The sequence below is a fragment of the Cervus canadensis genome, chromosome 18 (assembly GCF_019320065.1).
Source record: "Cervus canadensis isolate Bull #8, Minnesota chromosome 18, ASM1932006v1, whole genome shotgun sequence".
NCBI classification, from domain to species: domain Eukaryota; kingdom Metazoa; phylum Chordata; class Mammalia; order Artiodactyla; family Cervidae; genus Cervus; species Cervus canadensis.
Window position 1 is genome coordinate 13102146 of NC_057403.1, and position 17375 is coordinate 13119520.

A 17375-nucleotide genomic window follows, 5' to 3' on the forward strand; every position below is an offset into this window, starting at 1 on the left:
ATGCCAACTTAGAACTCTACAGCAGGAGAAAACTTCAAAATTGGAGGTGAGATAAAGACATTAATTTCAGGCAACGAAAAACTGAATTCTTCACCAACAGATGAGCACCAAAAGAAGGCAGTGTGTTCGTCACTTCAGTTGTGTCCAACTCTTTTGAGCCCTATAGATCATAGCCCGTCAGGCTCCTCTGTCCCTGGGATTCTCCCAATCTTTCCCAGCATCAGGGTGTTTTCCAATGAGTCAGTTCTTCACATCAAGTGACCAAAATATTGGTGTTTCAGCTTCAGCATCAGTCCTCCCAATGAACACTCAGGACCGATTTCCTTTAGGATGAACTGGTTGGATCTCCTTGCAGTCCAAGGGACTCTCAAGAGTCTTCTCCAACACCACAGTTCAAAAGCATCAATTCTTCTGTGCTCAGCTTTCTTTATAGTCCAGCTCTCACATCCATACATGACCACTGGAAAAACCATAGCCTTGACGAGACGGACATTTGTTGGCAAAGTATCTGTTTTTGGTGGGATCCGACATTCTCCTGTTGATGGTTGTTGGGCAGCGAGTTGTAGTTTGTGGGGTTCTCACAGGAGAGGAGCTCACGTCCGTCTTCTCCGCCATCTTGTAGTCAAAGAAATAGAACATTAGTCCACACTTACTCCGTATCTGATTTCAAACATCATTTTCAAAACTCTACTGGGTCATAAAGTTAAAAACAACAATGAACACACGTACGTATATACATACACACGCATATATGTATATATGTGGTCACACTGTATTTACAAAAATTCAAGAGAAACTTGAACACGCGATTTTAGATGTTGGCTGCTTTTGGTGAGGAAGGAATAAAAGCCTGTTCCGGGAAACCGTGGATATAGACAGGATTTTGTCAGTTTTCCTTTTGGATGGGGATGTCACAGAGGGTTTCTTTCCATGTTCTTTTTTTTTTTTTTTTCATTGCGATGGCTTCTCTTGCCGTGGAGCACAGGCTCTAGGGCATGCGGGCTTCAGTAGTTGCAGTTCATGGGCTTAGTTGCCTGCGGGATCTTCCTAGACCAGGGATGGAACCCGTGTCTCTTGCATTGCAAGCCAGGTTCATTACCCACTGGACCACCAGGGAAGTCCTCCCTGTCCTGTTTAATTTTCTTTAAGGCGGCCTTTGGAAACTGCCCAGCAGGGTAATGGGAAATGTGTAACAGTTACATCTATGAAAGAAAGCAAGTGATCTGTAGCACTCACCAGTTTCTGGGGAGTAAATACAGTGTGGCTCACGTCAAGCTTCAAAAGTGAGATCACTGAACCTGCAGTGGGGGAGGGATGTTCACAGTCAGCTGTCAGGAACTGGCTTGAGCTGGTTGCTCCACACACCACTGAATGCAGCTGTCGAGTGAAACTGTACTAATCCCAGGGCCTAGGGCTGCAGGGCTGCCGGCAAGGGAGCAACTGTACTAATCCCGGGGCCTAGGGCTGCCTGTAAGGAAGCAAAGTTCAGGACGGGTCAGGAGGAAGAGAGAGTGAGCAAGAGGGCAGGAGGGAGGGAGGGAGAGACAGAGACAGAGGGAGACAGAGAGACGGAGACAGACACTGGCAGAGACAGAAATACAGAGAGAGACAGAGGGAGAGACAGAGATAGAGGGAGACAGAGAGACGGAGACAGCACTGGCAAGACAGAATCAGGAGAGAGACAGAGGGAGAGATAGAGAGAGAGGGAGACAGAGAGACGGAGACAGACACTGGCAGAGACAGAAATACAGAGAGAGACAGAGGGAGACAGAGATAGAGGGAGACAGAGAGACGGAGACAGACACTGGCAGAGACAGAAATACAGAGAGAGACAGAGGGAGAGATAGAGATAGAGGGAGACAGAGAGACTGAGACACAGAGATAATGAGAGACAGGAAGACAGACAGAGGGAGGATAGAGAGACAGAGAGACGCCGGCAGAGACGTAAATACAGAGAGACAGAGGGAAAGGCAGAAATTTTATTTGGCCAACAAATAAGAGGATTTTAGATAAAGCCCTCAATAAAGAGTTTTTATATGTATCTTACATTGCTCATTATACAGAATTGTAAGATACATTCAGCAACTCACTGACTTTCACCAAGGAAATTATTATCTCTGTAAGTGATACTGAGTCACAATTCTGGTTGAAGTAATCCTGTGAATCTGTACGTCTTTTGGTTGCAGGCTCTCTCTAATTGTGGTGCAGGCTTCTCCCTGCGGTGGCTGCTCTTGTGGTGGGACCCGGGCTCTAGCGTGCTTGGGTTTCAGCAGTTGCAGCAGGCAGGCTCAAGCGGTGTTGCACGGGCTTAGTTGCCCCGTGGCGTGGGGGATCTTCCCAGACTAGGGACCAAGCTAGGGATCAAATGTCCCCGGCATTGGCAAGCGGATCCTTAACCACTGGACCACCAGGGAAGCGCCACAATTTTTCTTTTTTACGAGAATAATGTACTTACGTATTTAGTATTTAGTAGGTAAAGGAGTATTATATATCACCATCATCATAAGACCTGGTAGTTGAGGAAAGAAGAAAAGTAAAAAAGGTTTTAAAAGCTTTGACATGAGTTTACACTTGTAAAACCAAATCATGGCCAGTTTGGATAGGAGGCTTGGGGCCAAGGTGTAGTTCACGTCAGGGAGTAGTTAGGGGATGAGGGCTGCCTAATATAGCATTGGGTTTCCTGTAGAACAGTTTCAGGAAGCCCTGTTCTTTTCTCAGCCCAGCCCAGGGCAGAACAGAGAGACCCACACAGAGCAGAAAGAAAACTGCTTGGTCCTACGTACTCGCTGAGATACAGAACTGTCGGACTGTTCTGGTCCAACACACCACAGACAGCGCGTTTTTCAGCTTGCTTTGTTTCTGCCTCTGACGTCTTGTTGTTGAGTCGCTCAGTCGTGTCCGACTCTCTGCGACTCCAGGCTCCTCTGTCCATGGGATTCTCCAGGCACGAATACTGGAGTGGGTTGCTGTGCCCTCCTCCAGGGGATCTTCCCAACCCAGGGACTGAACCTAGGTCTCCTGCATTGCAGGCAGAATCTGAACCGTCTGAGCCACCAGGGAAGCCCTGAGGGGAAAACAGAGGTGTGGGCCAATCTGGAAAACTTGAGGTGAGCTTTGCATCGGAGTCTCCTGGAGACAGGGAGCATGCCCCCGGATAGCTCGGCATTGTTGACTCTGATTCTGTGCTGTAGACCCATAGATCCACAGTGGACACGCCCATATTTAATGGCTGCGGTTAATTGTCTGCAAGATGTCTGTTAATAAAGCTGATAAAAGCCACTAATGACCATGAACGAGGGAGAGACACATACAGAGAGGCCAGAAAGACGCAGTTACATGGGACTGTGTTGGTGTTCATCTCAGTCAGCCAGGGTCATCCTGGTTGACTTTACTCTAGCCTTGACTTCACAAGCCTCACACTTTAGCCTCCAGCTGCTACCCTCGGCCAGGCCATGAAACTAAAACTTGATTCATCACTGTCAAGGTGACAGTCATGTCCAGCATTCAACCTGGCTCCAGGGAATCTCGTCTTTTCATTTTGACCACATAACCTTTGCTGAGTTTTCATTTCTTTGAGGCATTTAAGACAACCTTTAAAATATTCTATAAAGCAGTTTTAATTTTTAAAGTAGTTATGATTGTTTTTAAATCATTTGTTTATTTTTGGCTGTGCTAGGTCTTTGAAGCTGTGTGGGTTTTTCTCTAGTTGTGACAACAGGGGGCTACTCTCTAGTTGCGATGCACTCTGCACTCTTTGTGGTGGCTTCTCTTGTTCTTGAATACAGGCTCTAGGGCACAGGCTCAATAGTAACGGCACACGGGCTTAGCTGCTATGCAATATGTGGGATCTTCCCGGACCAGGGATTGAACCTGTGTCTCTTGCACCGGCAGGCGGATTCTTTACCACTGAGCTATCAATAAGACAGTTATTATTTTAAGATGCAGTGTGGTCCGTAGATTTAGGCTGATATTTGACAGAAAATCTAGCACAGTTATTCTTTACTTATTAAGAATTCCAGGGGTAGGCAGTCGCAAGGCTTTTTCAGCAATTCCAGGAGATCCTACAAACCTTAGATCTTGTATTCTTTCACCTCAGTGTGTTCAGTATCTCTGCTGTTGTAGTCAAGCTTGTTGTCTCATGGCTGCAAGATGGCTGTTGCAGCTCCAGATATCACATCATCATCATATAGCTGCTCATGGACAGGATTAAAGGAGGCAAACGTCTTATGAGACCCTCTGTTAATAAGAGAGAAATGTGACTCCAGAAACCCTGATATATTCCACATTAAGTATCATTGACCATCCACGGTCTTGTGGCCCCCTCTGGACCAGTCACTGCAAATGGGATTGTTGGATTGCCTTAGACCCAAAATGCATCCTCTCCACTCCCCCTTCCCCAGTCCAGGGTTGGAGCACAGCCCCTCGGAAAGAACTAGGTTTCTGTTAATAGGAGACTGAGCCCCGGCTGCTGTGTAGACTGCCATCACAGTCTGGCAGAGCTCCCCCTGGGAGAAGCAGCTGTTCCCTGGCTTAGGGGACAGAGGACAAGGGATTCCACGACGGGGCTCCTGTCCTGCGGGCTCCGTGTGTGCACAGGTCCTCCCATCCCCCGGCCCTGCTCTCATTTCAGCACCCAGCTGGGGGCCCCACCGGGTGCCAAGCCCAGGGCCAGGTCCCGAGGTCTGTCTCCCCATCACTCAGCTCTGGGATTTTGTGTGTGCTCATGGGCCAGCCCCGCCTCCCCCGGTTCCAGCACCGCCCGGGAAACGGGCAGAGAACCCACGTGATAAGATATTTTTAATGCACTCTATCCCTCCAGGAATGTACCGTATATCGCAATATTAAACACTCAGAGGAGGATGTCGGGGTTCTCCAATTTCAATACGAGTAACCGTTGGCATAAAGTGATGTAACTCTTTGCCCAAGAACAGAGTCGGGACTGACGGTCAAGTCGGCGTGCTGCACAAAGCGTGTTCTGCTCACGGGTGGAGAATGGGGCTCCCCCCTCGCGGTGCACCGGAGAGAGGTTGAACCTCGTGGGGGCCCAGAGGGAGGAACAGCTAAGGGGCGCTGCGGCCCCTGAGCGGGAAGTGTGCCGGGCGGGGAGGGTGCTCTTCCCCTTTGTGTGAGGCTGTTGGTGTGGAAACGGCCCCAGAGAGGCCCGGCGGCACATCCCCTTCTCCCGCGGGCTGCAGGCTCCGTCCCTCAGCACCGACTCCAGGACGCCCCGGGACAGGGCTGGGCCATGGCGCCCGGGCCCTCCACCCTCCTGGGCCTGGGTGAGTCCAGGGGTGCCGGGCCGGATTCCAGGGGCAGAGGGGCTCCGCTCAGCCCTGACTCCAGCCCAGGAGACGCCGGGGTCCTGGGGGGCAGCATGGATCCCCCTCCATCCCCAGGGGCGCCCTCAACTTTGGCCCAGACCAAAGTGACGAAGTGAAGGGGAAGGTTCGGTCCTGGACGTGGGGTCGGGTGTGGGGTGAGTGCAGACTGAGCCAGGCTGGCCTGGAGGAGGGTTGGGGTTGTCTGAGATTACTTCAGAGAGAGGAGACGTCTTGTATTCAGATGTAATGTTGGGGGGGGGCGTTGGGACATTATGGGAAGACGCCCGCCCACCCCACGGCTCCTCGAGGCCCCGGGACCGCAGCCCATGAGGAAACCACGAGGCGGGCATCTTCTCACTAGCGCTTCTCTTCCAGCGCTCTGTCTGGCCCAGATGGCCTGCACCCAGCAGGGTGAGTCTCCCCCAAACCCCTGTCTCCCCAAGGCGGACCTCGATGAGAGCGGAGCGGACCCTGGGGGTCTGGGGGCCTTGGCTTATACCCCGAGATGCTAACAGCCCTAGTGCGGGACCCTGGCCCGGGTCTCCCCTGTCCCCTCTCTGCCCTTGATGGCCCCACAGGGACGACCTAACCCTCAGGACCGGGCTGAGCCCGCGAGCTCGCCCCCCGCGAGCCCAGACCGCCCCCCGAAGCCCCTTGCAGAGAACAGCGCTTGCCCTGGTAGACGGCCCCACCATCTCCTCCAGCCTCCCCTGGACACCCCCATGAGGCTGCCCATCTCCTCCAGCCTCCCCTGCACACCCCCGTGAGGCTGGCCGCTCTCTGGGTTTTCTTTCACTTTCTGAATCTCCCCGCCCAGCCCAGCCCTCCCCACGGTGACCCCTCCGCCCTGCCCCTCAGCCCGGACCGTCCTCCACGTCTGCTCAGCTCAGGAACCCCCTCCCTCGACCCCCGGGGGGGCAGCTGGGCCTCCCGTCTGCCCCCCTCCCTGAGATTCCCACACTCACCCCCAGGGCACGCATCACCGCCCGTACCCATGGGTTCGCACAACTGTTTGTGAACGTCTGTCATCCCTCTGGACTGACTGTCAGCCCCAAGGGGGCAGGCGCCGGGGTGTTTCCTGTATTTGTGAAACCAGAGGCACATGCAGGCATCAGTAAATGGATGGGCGGAACTAGATGTGGTGGAAAGAAAGAGGGGGGATGAGGGGTGAGGGGTAAGGGAGGGGGTGTGGGAGGGGGTGAGGGAAGGGGAGGTCTCCCAGTCTGTGTTGCTGAGTCTGAAGGGCAGCCGCCTGTCCTGGGTGTGAAAGTGTGAGGTAAGGGGAACAGTCTGCAGGACAGGGAAGTGAAGGGTGTGTGTGCATGCAGGTGCTTGTGTGTGTGTGTATGTGGGCAGGTGTGTGTGTATATGGGTGTATGTGTATGTGGGCAGATGTGTGTGTGTACGTGTGTGTGTAGTGTGTATCTGTGTGTATATGTGGGTGCATGTGTGTGTGTATGTCGGCAGGTGTGTGTGTATATGGGTGTATGTGTATGTGGGCAGATGTGTGTGTGTACATGTGTGTGTAGTGTGTATCTGTGTGTATATGCAGGTCCATGTGTGTGTGTATGTCGGCAGGTGTGTGTGTGTGCAGGTGTGTGTATGTGCATGTGTATATGTGGGTGTGTGTCTGTATATGTGTGTGCACATGTGTATGTGTGTGTATGTGCATGGGTGCATGTGTGTGCAGGAGTGTGTGGGTGTGTGTATGTGCATGTGTATATGTGGGTGTGTGGATATGTGTGCATGTGTGTACACATGTGTGTGTGCGTGTGTGTGTGTGCGTGCGTGTATGTGCATGTGTATGGAGGAGTTGGAGCACAGGTCTGGTCCCACATTCCCTGGCTGGTGAGCGTCGCTGTGTCCAGGGTGAGTCTGCAGAGACCATCCCTGGGTTTTCTCAGCATTCTCTGCCTCCATCCCAGTGTATTTCCGTGTCCTTGTCACTGAGGCTTCTGGAAACCCCAGGTATCTCAACCGGGTGGGGGTGCGGTGGGGGGTGTGGTGGGGGCTTGCAGCCCTGAAGCAGGAGGTTGACTTCAGAGTCAGTGAAGTCCCCACAGAGGCAGGGGCCGGCAGAGCTCACTCCTCACTCACTCACTCACGTTGTTGTCTTTATTTGGAGGTTAGGTGTGGTTTCAGGAGGTGCACACAGGTGTCAAGTTGATGCTGTGGGGGATGGTGGAATTTGCGGTATTTAATTTTGTGTCTCCTCGGCTAGCCCATGGTCATTTACATGGTCAAACATTCTGGGTGTGTCTGCAAGGATGTTTTGGGATGGTCTTAACATTTAAATCGTTGGGTTTTGTCCACAATGTGGGTGGACCTCATCCATCCGCTGCTAGCCTGGACTGAACAAAAGCCTGGCCTCCCCTGAGCGAGGGGCCTGTGCCAGCAGACTGCCTCTGGACCTGAAACACAGCACCCGCTCCCCTGGTCTCCAGCCGGCGCCCACCCTTCAGATCTGGGCTCGCCTGGTGCTGCGGAGTGGACACAGGGACCCTCACCCCCTGGGGCCGATGGGACCAGAGCTGTGCTCCAGGTCCTCCACACACACACCCCTGCACACACCCCCACACCTGCACACACCTGCACACACACATACACACCCCACACACCCCTGCACACACCCACACCCATACACACACCCCCACATGAACACACCCACACCCATACACACACCCCCACATGCACACACCCACACCCATACACACACCCCCACATGCACACACCCACACCCATACACACCCCTGCACACACCGACACCTGCACACACACCCCCCCACACACACCCACACCCATACACACCCCCACACACACGCACACACCCACACCCATACCCACCCCCCACACACATGCACACACATACCTGCACACACCTGCACACACACACACACCACCCCCCACATACACACACACACAGCCCCCCCACATTCATAACCACACCCCAAGCCCCCCACATACATACACACACCCATACATATACACCCATCCACATCCCCCACACACACATGCACACGTACACCCTCCCTGCACACACACAAATCTGCACACACACACACATACCCATACACACCCACACACATACACACCCCATACACACCCACACACATATATACCTGCACACACACACATACACCCACACACACACACGCACACACACACACGTATATACACCCATCCCGCCCTACACTTGCACATACACCTACCCCCCGACACACAATCTCTCCCAGGACAGGCAGCTGCCCTTCCCTTCAGACCCAGCCCAGGTCACTCCTACCCACTCAGAGCCCTGCTTTCCTCGTCCCAGGAATGACCTGGTCATTCCCACCCTGTGTCCCCTCCCCCTCTCTCTGGAGTGGCTGTGGGCATGGAGGGAGCCGCCCCCCACCCCCAGCAGACATGTCCAGGCCCCCAGCTGCTCTGTCACCTCCCATGTCACCCTGAGCGAGATGTGACCAAGTCTCAGGGTCCTTATGTCAATGGGAAACTAACCGCGGTGACCGGAATTCACCTGCTCCTGGGGTGGGTGTGGGGGTGGGGCTGTCCACTGCGGGGTGATGGGAGCATTCTGAAACTGCATTGTGGTGAACATTATACAACTTTGCAAGTTTCTAAAAAGAAAAAGAAGCAAGAGGGTAAATTGTGTCGTGTGGCGATCTCCACTGAGAGAATTGTGTTGTTCAGTTCAGTTCAGTCGTTCAGTGGTGTCCGACTCTTTGCCACCCCATGGACTGCAGCACGCCAGGCCTCCCTGTCCATCACCAACTCCTGGAGTTTCCTCAAACTCATGTCCATTGAGTCAGTGATGCCATCCAGCCATCTCATCCTCTGTCGTCCCCTTCTCCTCCTGCCCCCAATCCCTCCCAGCATCAGGGTCTTTTCCAATAGCCAGCTCTTCCCATCAGGTGGCCAAAGTATTGGAGTTTCAGCTTCAGCATCAGTCCTTCCAATGAACACCCAGGACTGATCTCCTTTAGGATGGACTGGTTGGATCTCCTTGTAGTCCAAGGGACTCTCAAGAGTCTTCTCCAACACCATAGTTCAAAAGCATCAATTTTTCGGCGCTCAGCTTTCTTCACAGTCCAACTCTCACATCCATACATGACCACTGGAAAAACCATAGCCTTGACCAGACGGACCTTTGTTGACATTTGGTGTTGTGTGGTGATGTCCACCAAAGTGACTGGATTGTGTTGTGTGGTGATTCTCCACTAAGATGACTGGATTGTGTTGTGTGTGATTCTCCACCAAGATGAGTGGGTTGTGTTGTGTGGTGATTCTCCACCAAGATGAGTGGGTTGTGATGTGTGGTGATTCTCCACTACGATGAGTGGGTTGTGTTGTGTGGTGATTCTCCACTACGATGAGTGGGTTGTGTTGTGTGGTGATTCTCCACTACGATGAGTGGATTGTGTTTGTGGTGATTCTCCACTAAAATCAGTGGACTGTATTTTGTGGTGATTCTCCACTAAGTTGAGTGGATTGTGTCGTGTGCTGGTCTCCTCGGGACAGACTGTGGGGTCCTGCTCTCCCCTCCTAGGGACCCTGCCCAGACCCTCCATCTCAGCTGAGCCGGGCTCCGTGGTGCCCTGGGGGCGGCCGGTGAGCATCGTGTGCCGGGGCCCTGCCGGGGTTAGGAGCTTCCGCCTGGAGAAGGACAATAGACACAACTACACGGATGTGGCTGTCTCGTCCGGAGGTGAACAGGAGACGGAGGCCAGACTCCACATCACTGCCCTGCATAAAGACGTCGTCGGGCGTTATCACTGCATCTATCGAATAGACTCCCGCTGGTCTGAGCTCAGCGAGGCCCTGAGCCTGGAGGGGACCGAGGAGGCCGTCTCTGCCCTGCCCACAGGTGTGCCCGGGACCCTGCTGCGCCCTCTGCCCACCGGCCCCACCCCCGCCCCCGGGTCCCGCTGCACCCTCTGCCCACCGGCCCACCCCCGGCCCCGGGCCCTCTGCCTCTGTCCCCTCTGCCCACGCGTCCCCTGCCTCCACGCCTGGCTCAGCTCCCCGAACCTGGTCTCACCGGGCAAGTCAGGGACCCCTGACCAGGGCTGGATGGTACTTCAGGGCACCTTTGGGGTGAGGCAGTCCGTGTCCTGTGTGTGGTCAGCCCCAAGGGTGTCCTGGAGTCGGGGTCCGTCCAGCACACTCTGACCACCCCTCTCAGAGGAGGTCACCATGAAGAGTCTGGGCAGTGATGCGGGGCACGCTCCGGGAGGTGCAGAGGGTGTGACCCCAGCAGGATGGAGCAGGGGGCTCCGCCTTGCCTGGCCCCGGCCCCATTTTCTCGGGAGTCTCGGGGTGTTGTCCGGGGTTGAGTGAAGGCCGTGGGTGGCCGGTGGTCGGATGCTCAGGATGGAGAGATGCCAGGCTGAGTGGGACAGACCCTGGGCAGCCCCCACACAGCACCAGCCCTTCTCCTGTCCCCCCACCGTCACAGGACCCCCTGCAGGCGGCAGCTCCTCCACCGCTCAGTGCTGCTCCTCCGCTGGTGAGTAGCTGACCCCCGCCTGGAGGGGTGTCTGGGGGGGGATCTGTGCTGGGATCAGGGCGCAGCCCTCTCCCGGGCTTGGTTCAGGGACTGTGGGAGCTCAGCACGGGCTGGCAGGCGCAGGGCACCGGGGTGTCTCTGACTCCTAAGGACCCCGGGAACAGCACCCACGAGGCTGGATGACCCTGCACCGGGCCCCTGATGGAGTCATACCAGGACGGCCCATCGTGGGCGGCACTTCCCGGACCTTCTCAGAGCCTCCACCCCTTTTCCTAAAGGAGCTTGCAGGTTCTTGTCCAAAGGCCCAGGGATTGGAAGAGAGGAACCAGCCCAGGGCAGCCAGACTGGACCCCAGACTCGGGGGTTTAGCCGCCGCTCCACACAGCCCCCTTGTGGTCAGGTCCAGGGCAGGCCCGGCTCCGCGCTGAGAGAGGGACTGGGGGGCTGTGAGCCAAACAGAAGGGACCGCTGATGGTTATGCCTGAGCAGCCCAGAGAGCAGACCCGCCCTCCCAGAAGGCCCTGAACCCGCCAGGTGTAGGAGTCCAGCTCAGCCCCCTTCCATCTCGCTCCCTCCCTCCCATTTCACGCTGTGGAGACTCATGTCCAGGGCAGAACCCATCACCGAGACTGCCTGGATCCAGTCCCGCCCTCCGCAGCTCTGGGCCCCGGAGCAGATCGAATCACGCAATCCTTCCCCGTTCCTCGTTGGTCGTGTGCAAAACCGGGAATAAATGCACCGACCCCGCAGCACTGCCTGAGCCTGGAGGAGTGCTGATCTTACTCATACAAGGAGATACTTTCTTCCCTCCTCGTGGTGTGTGCTCTTTGGGGAAAGAGGGAGAAAATGGGCTTTGGTGTTGGTAGTATTCCAGCTCTGCCAATGCGCTGTGGACACAGGGCTTCAGCTCTCAGACCCGGCTTTGTAAAGCGGGGGATGGCAAGTCCCAAGCCACAGGACTGGTGTGCGTGTGAGAGCTCTATATGTGACTGTGAACACCACAAGCACCCAGCATGTGTGTGTGGGGGCGGTATGCAGCAGGTGCCCCATAAGGGCATACTGCTGATAATCTGATTCCACCCTTCCAGCTCCCACAGGCCTGTCGACGGAGCAGGTTTATATTCTCATCGGGGTCTCTGTGGCCTTTCTCCTTTGTCTCTTCCTCCTGGTCCTTCTCCTCCTCCATCGTCAGCACCGGAGAAAACGAGGTAGTCTCAGGGACAGGGTGGGGTGGCCGGGCAGGCCGTTTGGAGGTGCTGGAAAGAAGGCTTCTCTTCTTAATTCACACCTGACTCTCCTCAGGGTGGCCCAGAAGCAAAGACGAGGAGCAGAGACACCAGGGGAGGTGAGGACCCTGGTGATGACCTCCCAGTCCACCTGTCCGCTGCCCCCAGACAGCCCTCAGGGCTCACATGTTCTTTCTCCTCAGGCTCAGCCCAGCTGTGGATGTCCTAGATGGGACCCCAGGTAAAGACAAGGATGGGGGACAGGTCTGCGGGGGGTGAAGCAGGGGTTCAGGGCATGCAGGAAGCAGTGTGGGGGTGAAGCATTCCAGGACGTTGCAGGTGGGGAGGAGATGAAATATGAAGCTGTGAGGTCAGGCATGTGTGTCTCCTAAGCTCCACCTCAGAGAACTGAGCCTTTGTCCTCCTCCCCCTCAGATGTGGCCAGTGTTGACAGATTTCCTGACATGGATGGACAGGTGGGCGCCTCGGTAAGTGCTTGCATTCATCAGCTAGTGCTCTGAACCAAAGCCTCTGGAATTTAGCATCTTAACAGAAGCATCTCAGGTTCTTGGGCCAGGAACTTGGAATCGCATCGGCTGGGTAGTTCTGGCCTCACGGTCTGTTCTGAGGTTGCCGTCAAGATGCTGAGCAGGGCTGCACTCATCAGAGGCTTGACTGGGGCTGGAAGATCCACTTCCATGACGCTCAGTCCCCCGGCAGTGGGCAGGATCTCACATCCTCACCACACGGGCTTCTCACAGTGGTCAGACTCCCCCAGAGGGAGGGACCCCAAGAGAGAGGGACAGAAGCCACACTGTCTTCTGTGTCCTCACTGTGGAGGTGACATGCCCTCACTCTGCCACCCAAACCCACCCTGCCTCTTTATCCTCAGACCCCTGCTGCAGGAGGCCCCCAAGAGGTGACCTACGCCCAGCTGAACCACAAGCCCCTCACCCAGAGGGCAGCCAGAGCTGTGTCCCCGCCATCCACAGAGCCCCTGGCCGAGTCCAGCATGTATGCAACCATTGCCAGACATTGACCCCGTGCCCACCTGGCCTCTGCCCTAAATATGCAGGAAGTCACACTTGCAAAAGCCTGAAGTGGACATTGGGATGGTTTCCCTGTGGAATGATTCCTTTCTGGAAAGACATCCAGTCAATCCTCCTGCAGGCAAGAGCTGGAGTCCTGAGACCCCACATTACCTCCTAGGAGATTTATTAACCATGTGGCCCCTCCCACAAGCAACTAGCTCCTTGGAGAGAAGATGTAGCACTTGTTTCAAGAGACCCAGCTATGGTGTTTGTTGGCTGTTTCCAGAGACCCAGCTATAGTTCTTGGCTGTTTCCAGAGACCCAGGTATGGTGCTTGGCTGTTTCCAGAGACCCAGGTATGGTGCTTGGCTGTTTCCAGAGACCCAGCTATGTCCCTACAGTTGCCCAGTGGACTTCAGACATGTCCTGTGAATCTTCCACTGGCCCTGGAGATCGGTTTTGTGTTCTCAGCTGACTCTACAAACCTTCCTAGAGTTCGGGTCGGGATCCTGAATCTGGGCTGCACTCACGCGGCTGGTAGCTGATGCCCAGGTTTCTGGCTCACACTTCACCTTGTTCATCAGTCAATGTTCTCACAGGTCCAAGTGCGTCAGCCCTTCATGCAGCGCTGGGTACACAGGTTCTAGGTCCTAGTCTCTGCCTTCACAGTCCCCCAAAACTCAGTGAGGGAAACAAGACAAAAACAAGACAATCAGTGTTTTCTGACCCAAGAGTGTGTCTGAGGGGACTTGTGTCTGGGTGAAGGCACAGAGCTGCCCCACCTGCATACAGCTCCCATCCCTTCACAAGCACACAGCCATGCATACACAAATGCACTCCTCTGTACCCAAACACACTTGCACAGTATAAAGGGTGTACATGCATACATACCCACTGAATGCATGTTTACACACACAGACATATATGCACACACTGTACACATGCATACACTCATGCAGACACCCACATGTGTGGACACAGTGGGCTGGCCAAGGGAGCTCGTGAGGCCATGACTGCACAGGGAGGGCCCCTCAGGCTTTAGGTCCACCCTGAGGAACAGGCAGGCCCCTTTCGCCCACCTCCCTGCCCCCCGCCAGTTCATCCCCACTGGACGCCATGCATTCCCCAAACACGAGAGGGCCCAGCAGCTGTAGGACACTGTCCTTGACCTGACCTTCACCCCTCACCAGGCTAATGCCCATCAGATTTGGGACTGGAGGCCATTCATCCCAACAAGCATATAAGTGTTGCTGTAACAAATTACCACTCACATAGCAACACCAAACAATGCAGCGTATTACCCTACAGTTCAGGACGTCAGAAGTCTGGGATCAGTTACAAGAGGCTGAAATCTGGGGTGGGCAGGGCTGTGTTCCTTCTGGAGTCTCCAGGGGAGGCTCCATTCCGTTACCTTTTGCAGCATCTGGGGGCCGTCTGCACTCCTTGGCTCATGGCCCCTTCCTCCATCTTCGGATCCTCCCTCTGACTAGGACTCCTGCTTCTGTGGTCACGTCTCACCTCCTCACTCTCTGACCCTCCTGCTTCTCTCTTGTAAGAACCCTGGTGATTACATTGGGTCCACCTAGAATATCCAAGGTCATCTCCCCTGCAATAACCTTAAGACTGAGCCTTAACTCGGTCACACCTGTAACGACCCCTTTTGCACCTAAGGTAACACAGAAGCTAAGGTAACACAGCAGCTGGTTCCTGTCTACCGGAGTGGGTGTCCATCCGCAGCACCACCTCCGTTCGCGGGCTCCTCTGGGCTTGAATGCCTCACTCTGAATTCTACGCATCTCCTTGCAGGGATGTTTCCTTCTGTTTCCACTAGCTTGTGAAAGAATGAATTCCTGAGAGTCTATTTCCTGTGTCCCTAGAAGCTCCATGTAAGAGGAGGTCGGGTAGGAAGCAGGGGAGACTAGAAGCACGCCCACCATGTGACCCGCAGGTGCCCATAGGGCCAGGTGGGCCCGTGTGGCAGGACTGTGGCTGCCCAGCACCGTGTCCTCCCTTCCTGGGCTCCCAGCGAGACGATCTCCCAGCCTCCTTGCGGTTATGTGTGTCCTGGGATGGCGTTCACAGTGAGCCTGTGCACGGAGCTGCTTCCAGGCCTGGCCCCGAGCCCTCCCTCCCGAGATGCTCACTGTTGGTCCTTCTGCTGGCGGACGCGGATGCCCTGGGCGGCCTTGGCGGCACACACCGAGTGTGGTGCCTGGCTGCCTGGACGCCGTGGAGTACAGCTCCCCGTACCTCTTGTATTAGTCCTGTTCCGGGTTCCTGTAAAGTTGATGCTTTAACAGGTGTGATACAGGCATATTCTGGTGTGAACATTAATAAAGGGAAACCTTTAAAACGGAGCTGGGAAGCCTAGAGGGGCGCTCTCTCGCCTCTCCCCTCTGTTGCAGCTTACTTTACATTTCTGGGCAGGAAGACAGTTATCTTACTAGGCAGCAGCGGAAGGATGATTTTCTCCTGGCCCAGCAACAGTCCAGCCAATGAGAAAGAGCAATAGCTCAGCTAATGAGAAACGACAACAGCTCAGCCAATGAGAAACAACCATAGCCCAGCCAATGAGAAACAGCCACAGCCTGGCCAAAGAGAAAAAAAAGCCACAGCCCAGCCAATGAGAAGCAGCCACATCCCAGCCAACGAGAAACCATCAGTGACCTGAATGCTTGCTTTTCTTCAAGGGGCTTTGATTCAAAGCAGCCTCTTCCAGCTTCCTCCTTTTTCTCTGTTAAGTAACATTCCTCTCCTTTGTTCTCTGGATTTGACTGTAGTTTGCCATAGTTTGAATGTCCTGAATTGCAATCCCTCTGCCATTCCTAAATAAACTCATACTAATGGATAAAACAATAACAACCCAAACTGGACTTTGAATTTTAAGGCTGACGCCGGACACCTGTTTTCCTGGATGAGCTGGTGATATGCCTGAGTCAACTGTACAGGTCTCCTGCCTCTCTCATTGTGCCCTTACCCCAATTCCTGAGCAAGAATCCTCTTCCTCGGGCGCACATATCAAACACAAACCAGTCAATCCAGGGTCCACACCCCAACCACCTCCTTTACGGGGGTCCACAATCTGGGCCACTATCCACCTGCCCTTGTCACCCCAGGTCCAGGTATAGGCTAACCAGGGACACCCCCTCCACCCCAGAAGCAGCCAGGAGAGCCCCGATTCCGCTGAGCAGTGTGCGTGGTCACCACCCTGCTTATGGGGGTCAGACTGTCATTCCCACTCGGATTAAAACAGAAACTTTACCCCCAAATCCCGCTAGGGGGCGGCAGCGTCCAGTTGTCGATATTTTGGTCTTTAGCTCTTAATAGAAACAGAGGAAACCTGCACGCCTCTTACAGGCCTGGTATTTTAAATGTCCTTATACATCTGAAGCATATTTTAACAATTCATCCTTGATTCAGCCAGCTCCTGTTGATGCTGCTAAGTCGCTTCAGTCGTGTCCGACTCTGTGCGACCCTATGGACAGCAGCCCACCAGGCTCCCTTGTCCACGGGATTCTCCAGGCTCCTCAGCCAGCTCCTACCATGGCTATTTTAGTTCTGTGCAAACATTGGCACATTTAACCCTGGTAGAACCCTCCACAGAATGTCCTACTCTCTTCTCCACTTTTCTGCAAGAAGCGAGGGACTGAAACATTAGGTAACTGGCCCAAGGTCGGCCAGCTCTGAGTGACGGGGCCACAGACCCACGTGGACACCTGCCCCGCCCTGACCGCATGGCGGGCTGTATCTCCACAGCCGGGAGGTTTCTGTCCTGGCTCAGAGGAGGGTGCCCAGCCCCCAACTCATTATTAGTACTGATCTTTCATTTCTTATTTGCACTGGAGGTTAGTTCCTGCAGAGATCTGCGTCCTAACTCGGGAGTCTTCATCTTTGGTTCCTCCGCTTCCATTCTTGTGCGCAGTTTCTATTTCATTCTCTGCCTCTCTCTGCTCCTCTCTGTTATTTTCCCACCATTCCTGTATTATTCAGGACTCTCCAGGCCCGACAGGTCGTCACACGGTTGTATGGGGATTTGTGAGAGGAGACCATCACGGGAACAGACTCTCGGGGTTCAGGAGGTGGAGAGTCCGCCCGAGGACTGCCCTCTGGAGGTGCAGACCCAGGAGAGCGGGTGACAGCGTCAGTGTCCATGTGTGACGGCGTCAGAGTGGGTATGTGACGGCGTCAGCATGCGTGTGTGACGGCGTCAGTGTCTGTGTGTGATGGCGTCAGTGTGGGTGTGTGACGGCGTCAGCGTGGGTGTGTGACGGCGTCAGTGTCTGTGTGTGATGGC

General features: G+C 54.8%; 1 protein-coding gene and 1 long non-coding RNA gene across 4 annotated transcripts; one reads left to right on the forward strand and one right to left on the reverse strand.

Moving 5' to 3' along the window:
* Positions 1-427: 427 nt before the first annotated feature.
* LOC122421186 lies at positions 428-6498 on the reverse strand. The gene is made up of 5 exons (XR_006263460.1): positions 6287-6498; positions 4070-4236; positions 2456-2509; positions 1237-1298; positions 428-615 (listed from the first exon to the last, which is right to left on the reverse strand). It is a non-coding gene; the product is annotated as an uncharacterized LOC122421186 (long non-coding RNA).
* LOC122421177 (leukocyte-associated immunoglobulin-like receptor 1) lies at positions 5120-15438 on the forward strand. Of its 3 annotated transcripts, XM_043437040.1 has the most exons (9): positions 5120-5279; positions 5697-5732; positions 9865-10182; positions 10774-10824; positions 11913-12032; positions 12127-12169; positions 12254-12291; positions 12486-12538; positions 12943-15438. In XM_043437040.1, the coding sequence occupies exons 1-9, from the start codon at positions 5246-5248 to the stop codon at positions 13087-13089; spliced, it is 840 nt and encodes a 279-aa protein (XP_043292975.1). In that variant the 5' UTR covers positions 5120-5245; the 3' UTR covers positions 13090-15438. The 3 variants fall into 3 exon arrangements, with proteins under 3 accessions (XP_043292975.1, XP_043292976.1, XP_043292974.1); XM_043437041.1 differs by lacking the exon at positions 5697-5732; XM_043437039.1 differs by lacking the exon at positions 5120-5279 and having other exon boundaries at positions 5492-5732.
* The last annotated feature ends 1937 nt before the right edge of the window (positions 15439-17375 follow it).

Coding starts and splice junctions, on each gene's coding strand:
- LOC122421177 (XM_043437039.1), top strand. CDS start 5,594: ATGGGAAGACGCCCGCCCACCCCACGGCTCCTCGAGGCCCCGGGACCG. Junction 12,033..12,126: donor TCAGCACCGGAGAAAACGAG/GTAGTCTCAGGG, acceptor GACTCTCCTCAG/GGTGGCCCAGAAGCAAAGAC. Junction 12,539..12,942: donor ATGGACAGGTGGGCGCCTCG/GTAAGTGCTTGC, acceptor CTTTATCCTCAG/ACCCCTGCTGCAGGAGGCCC.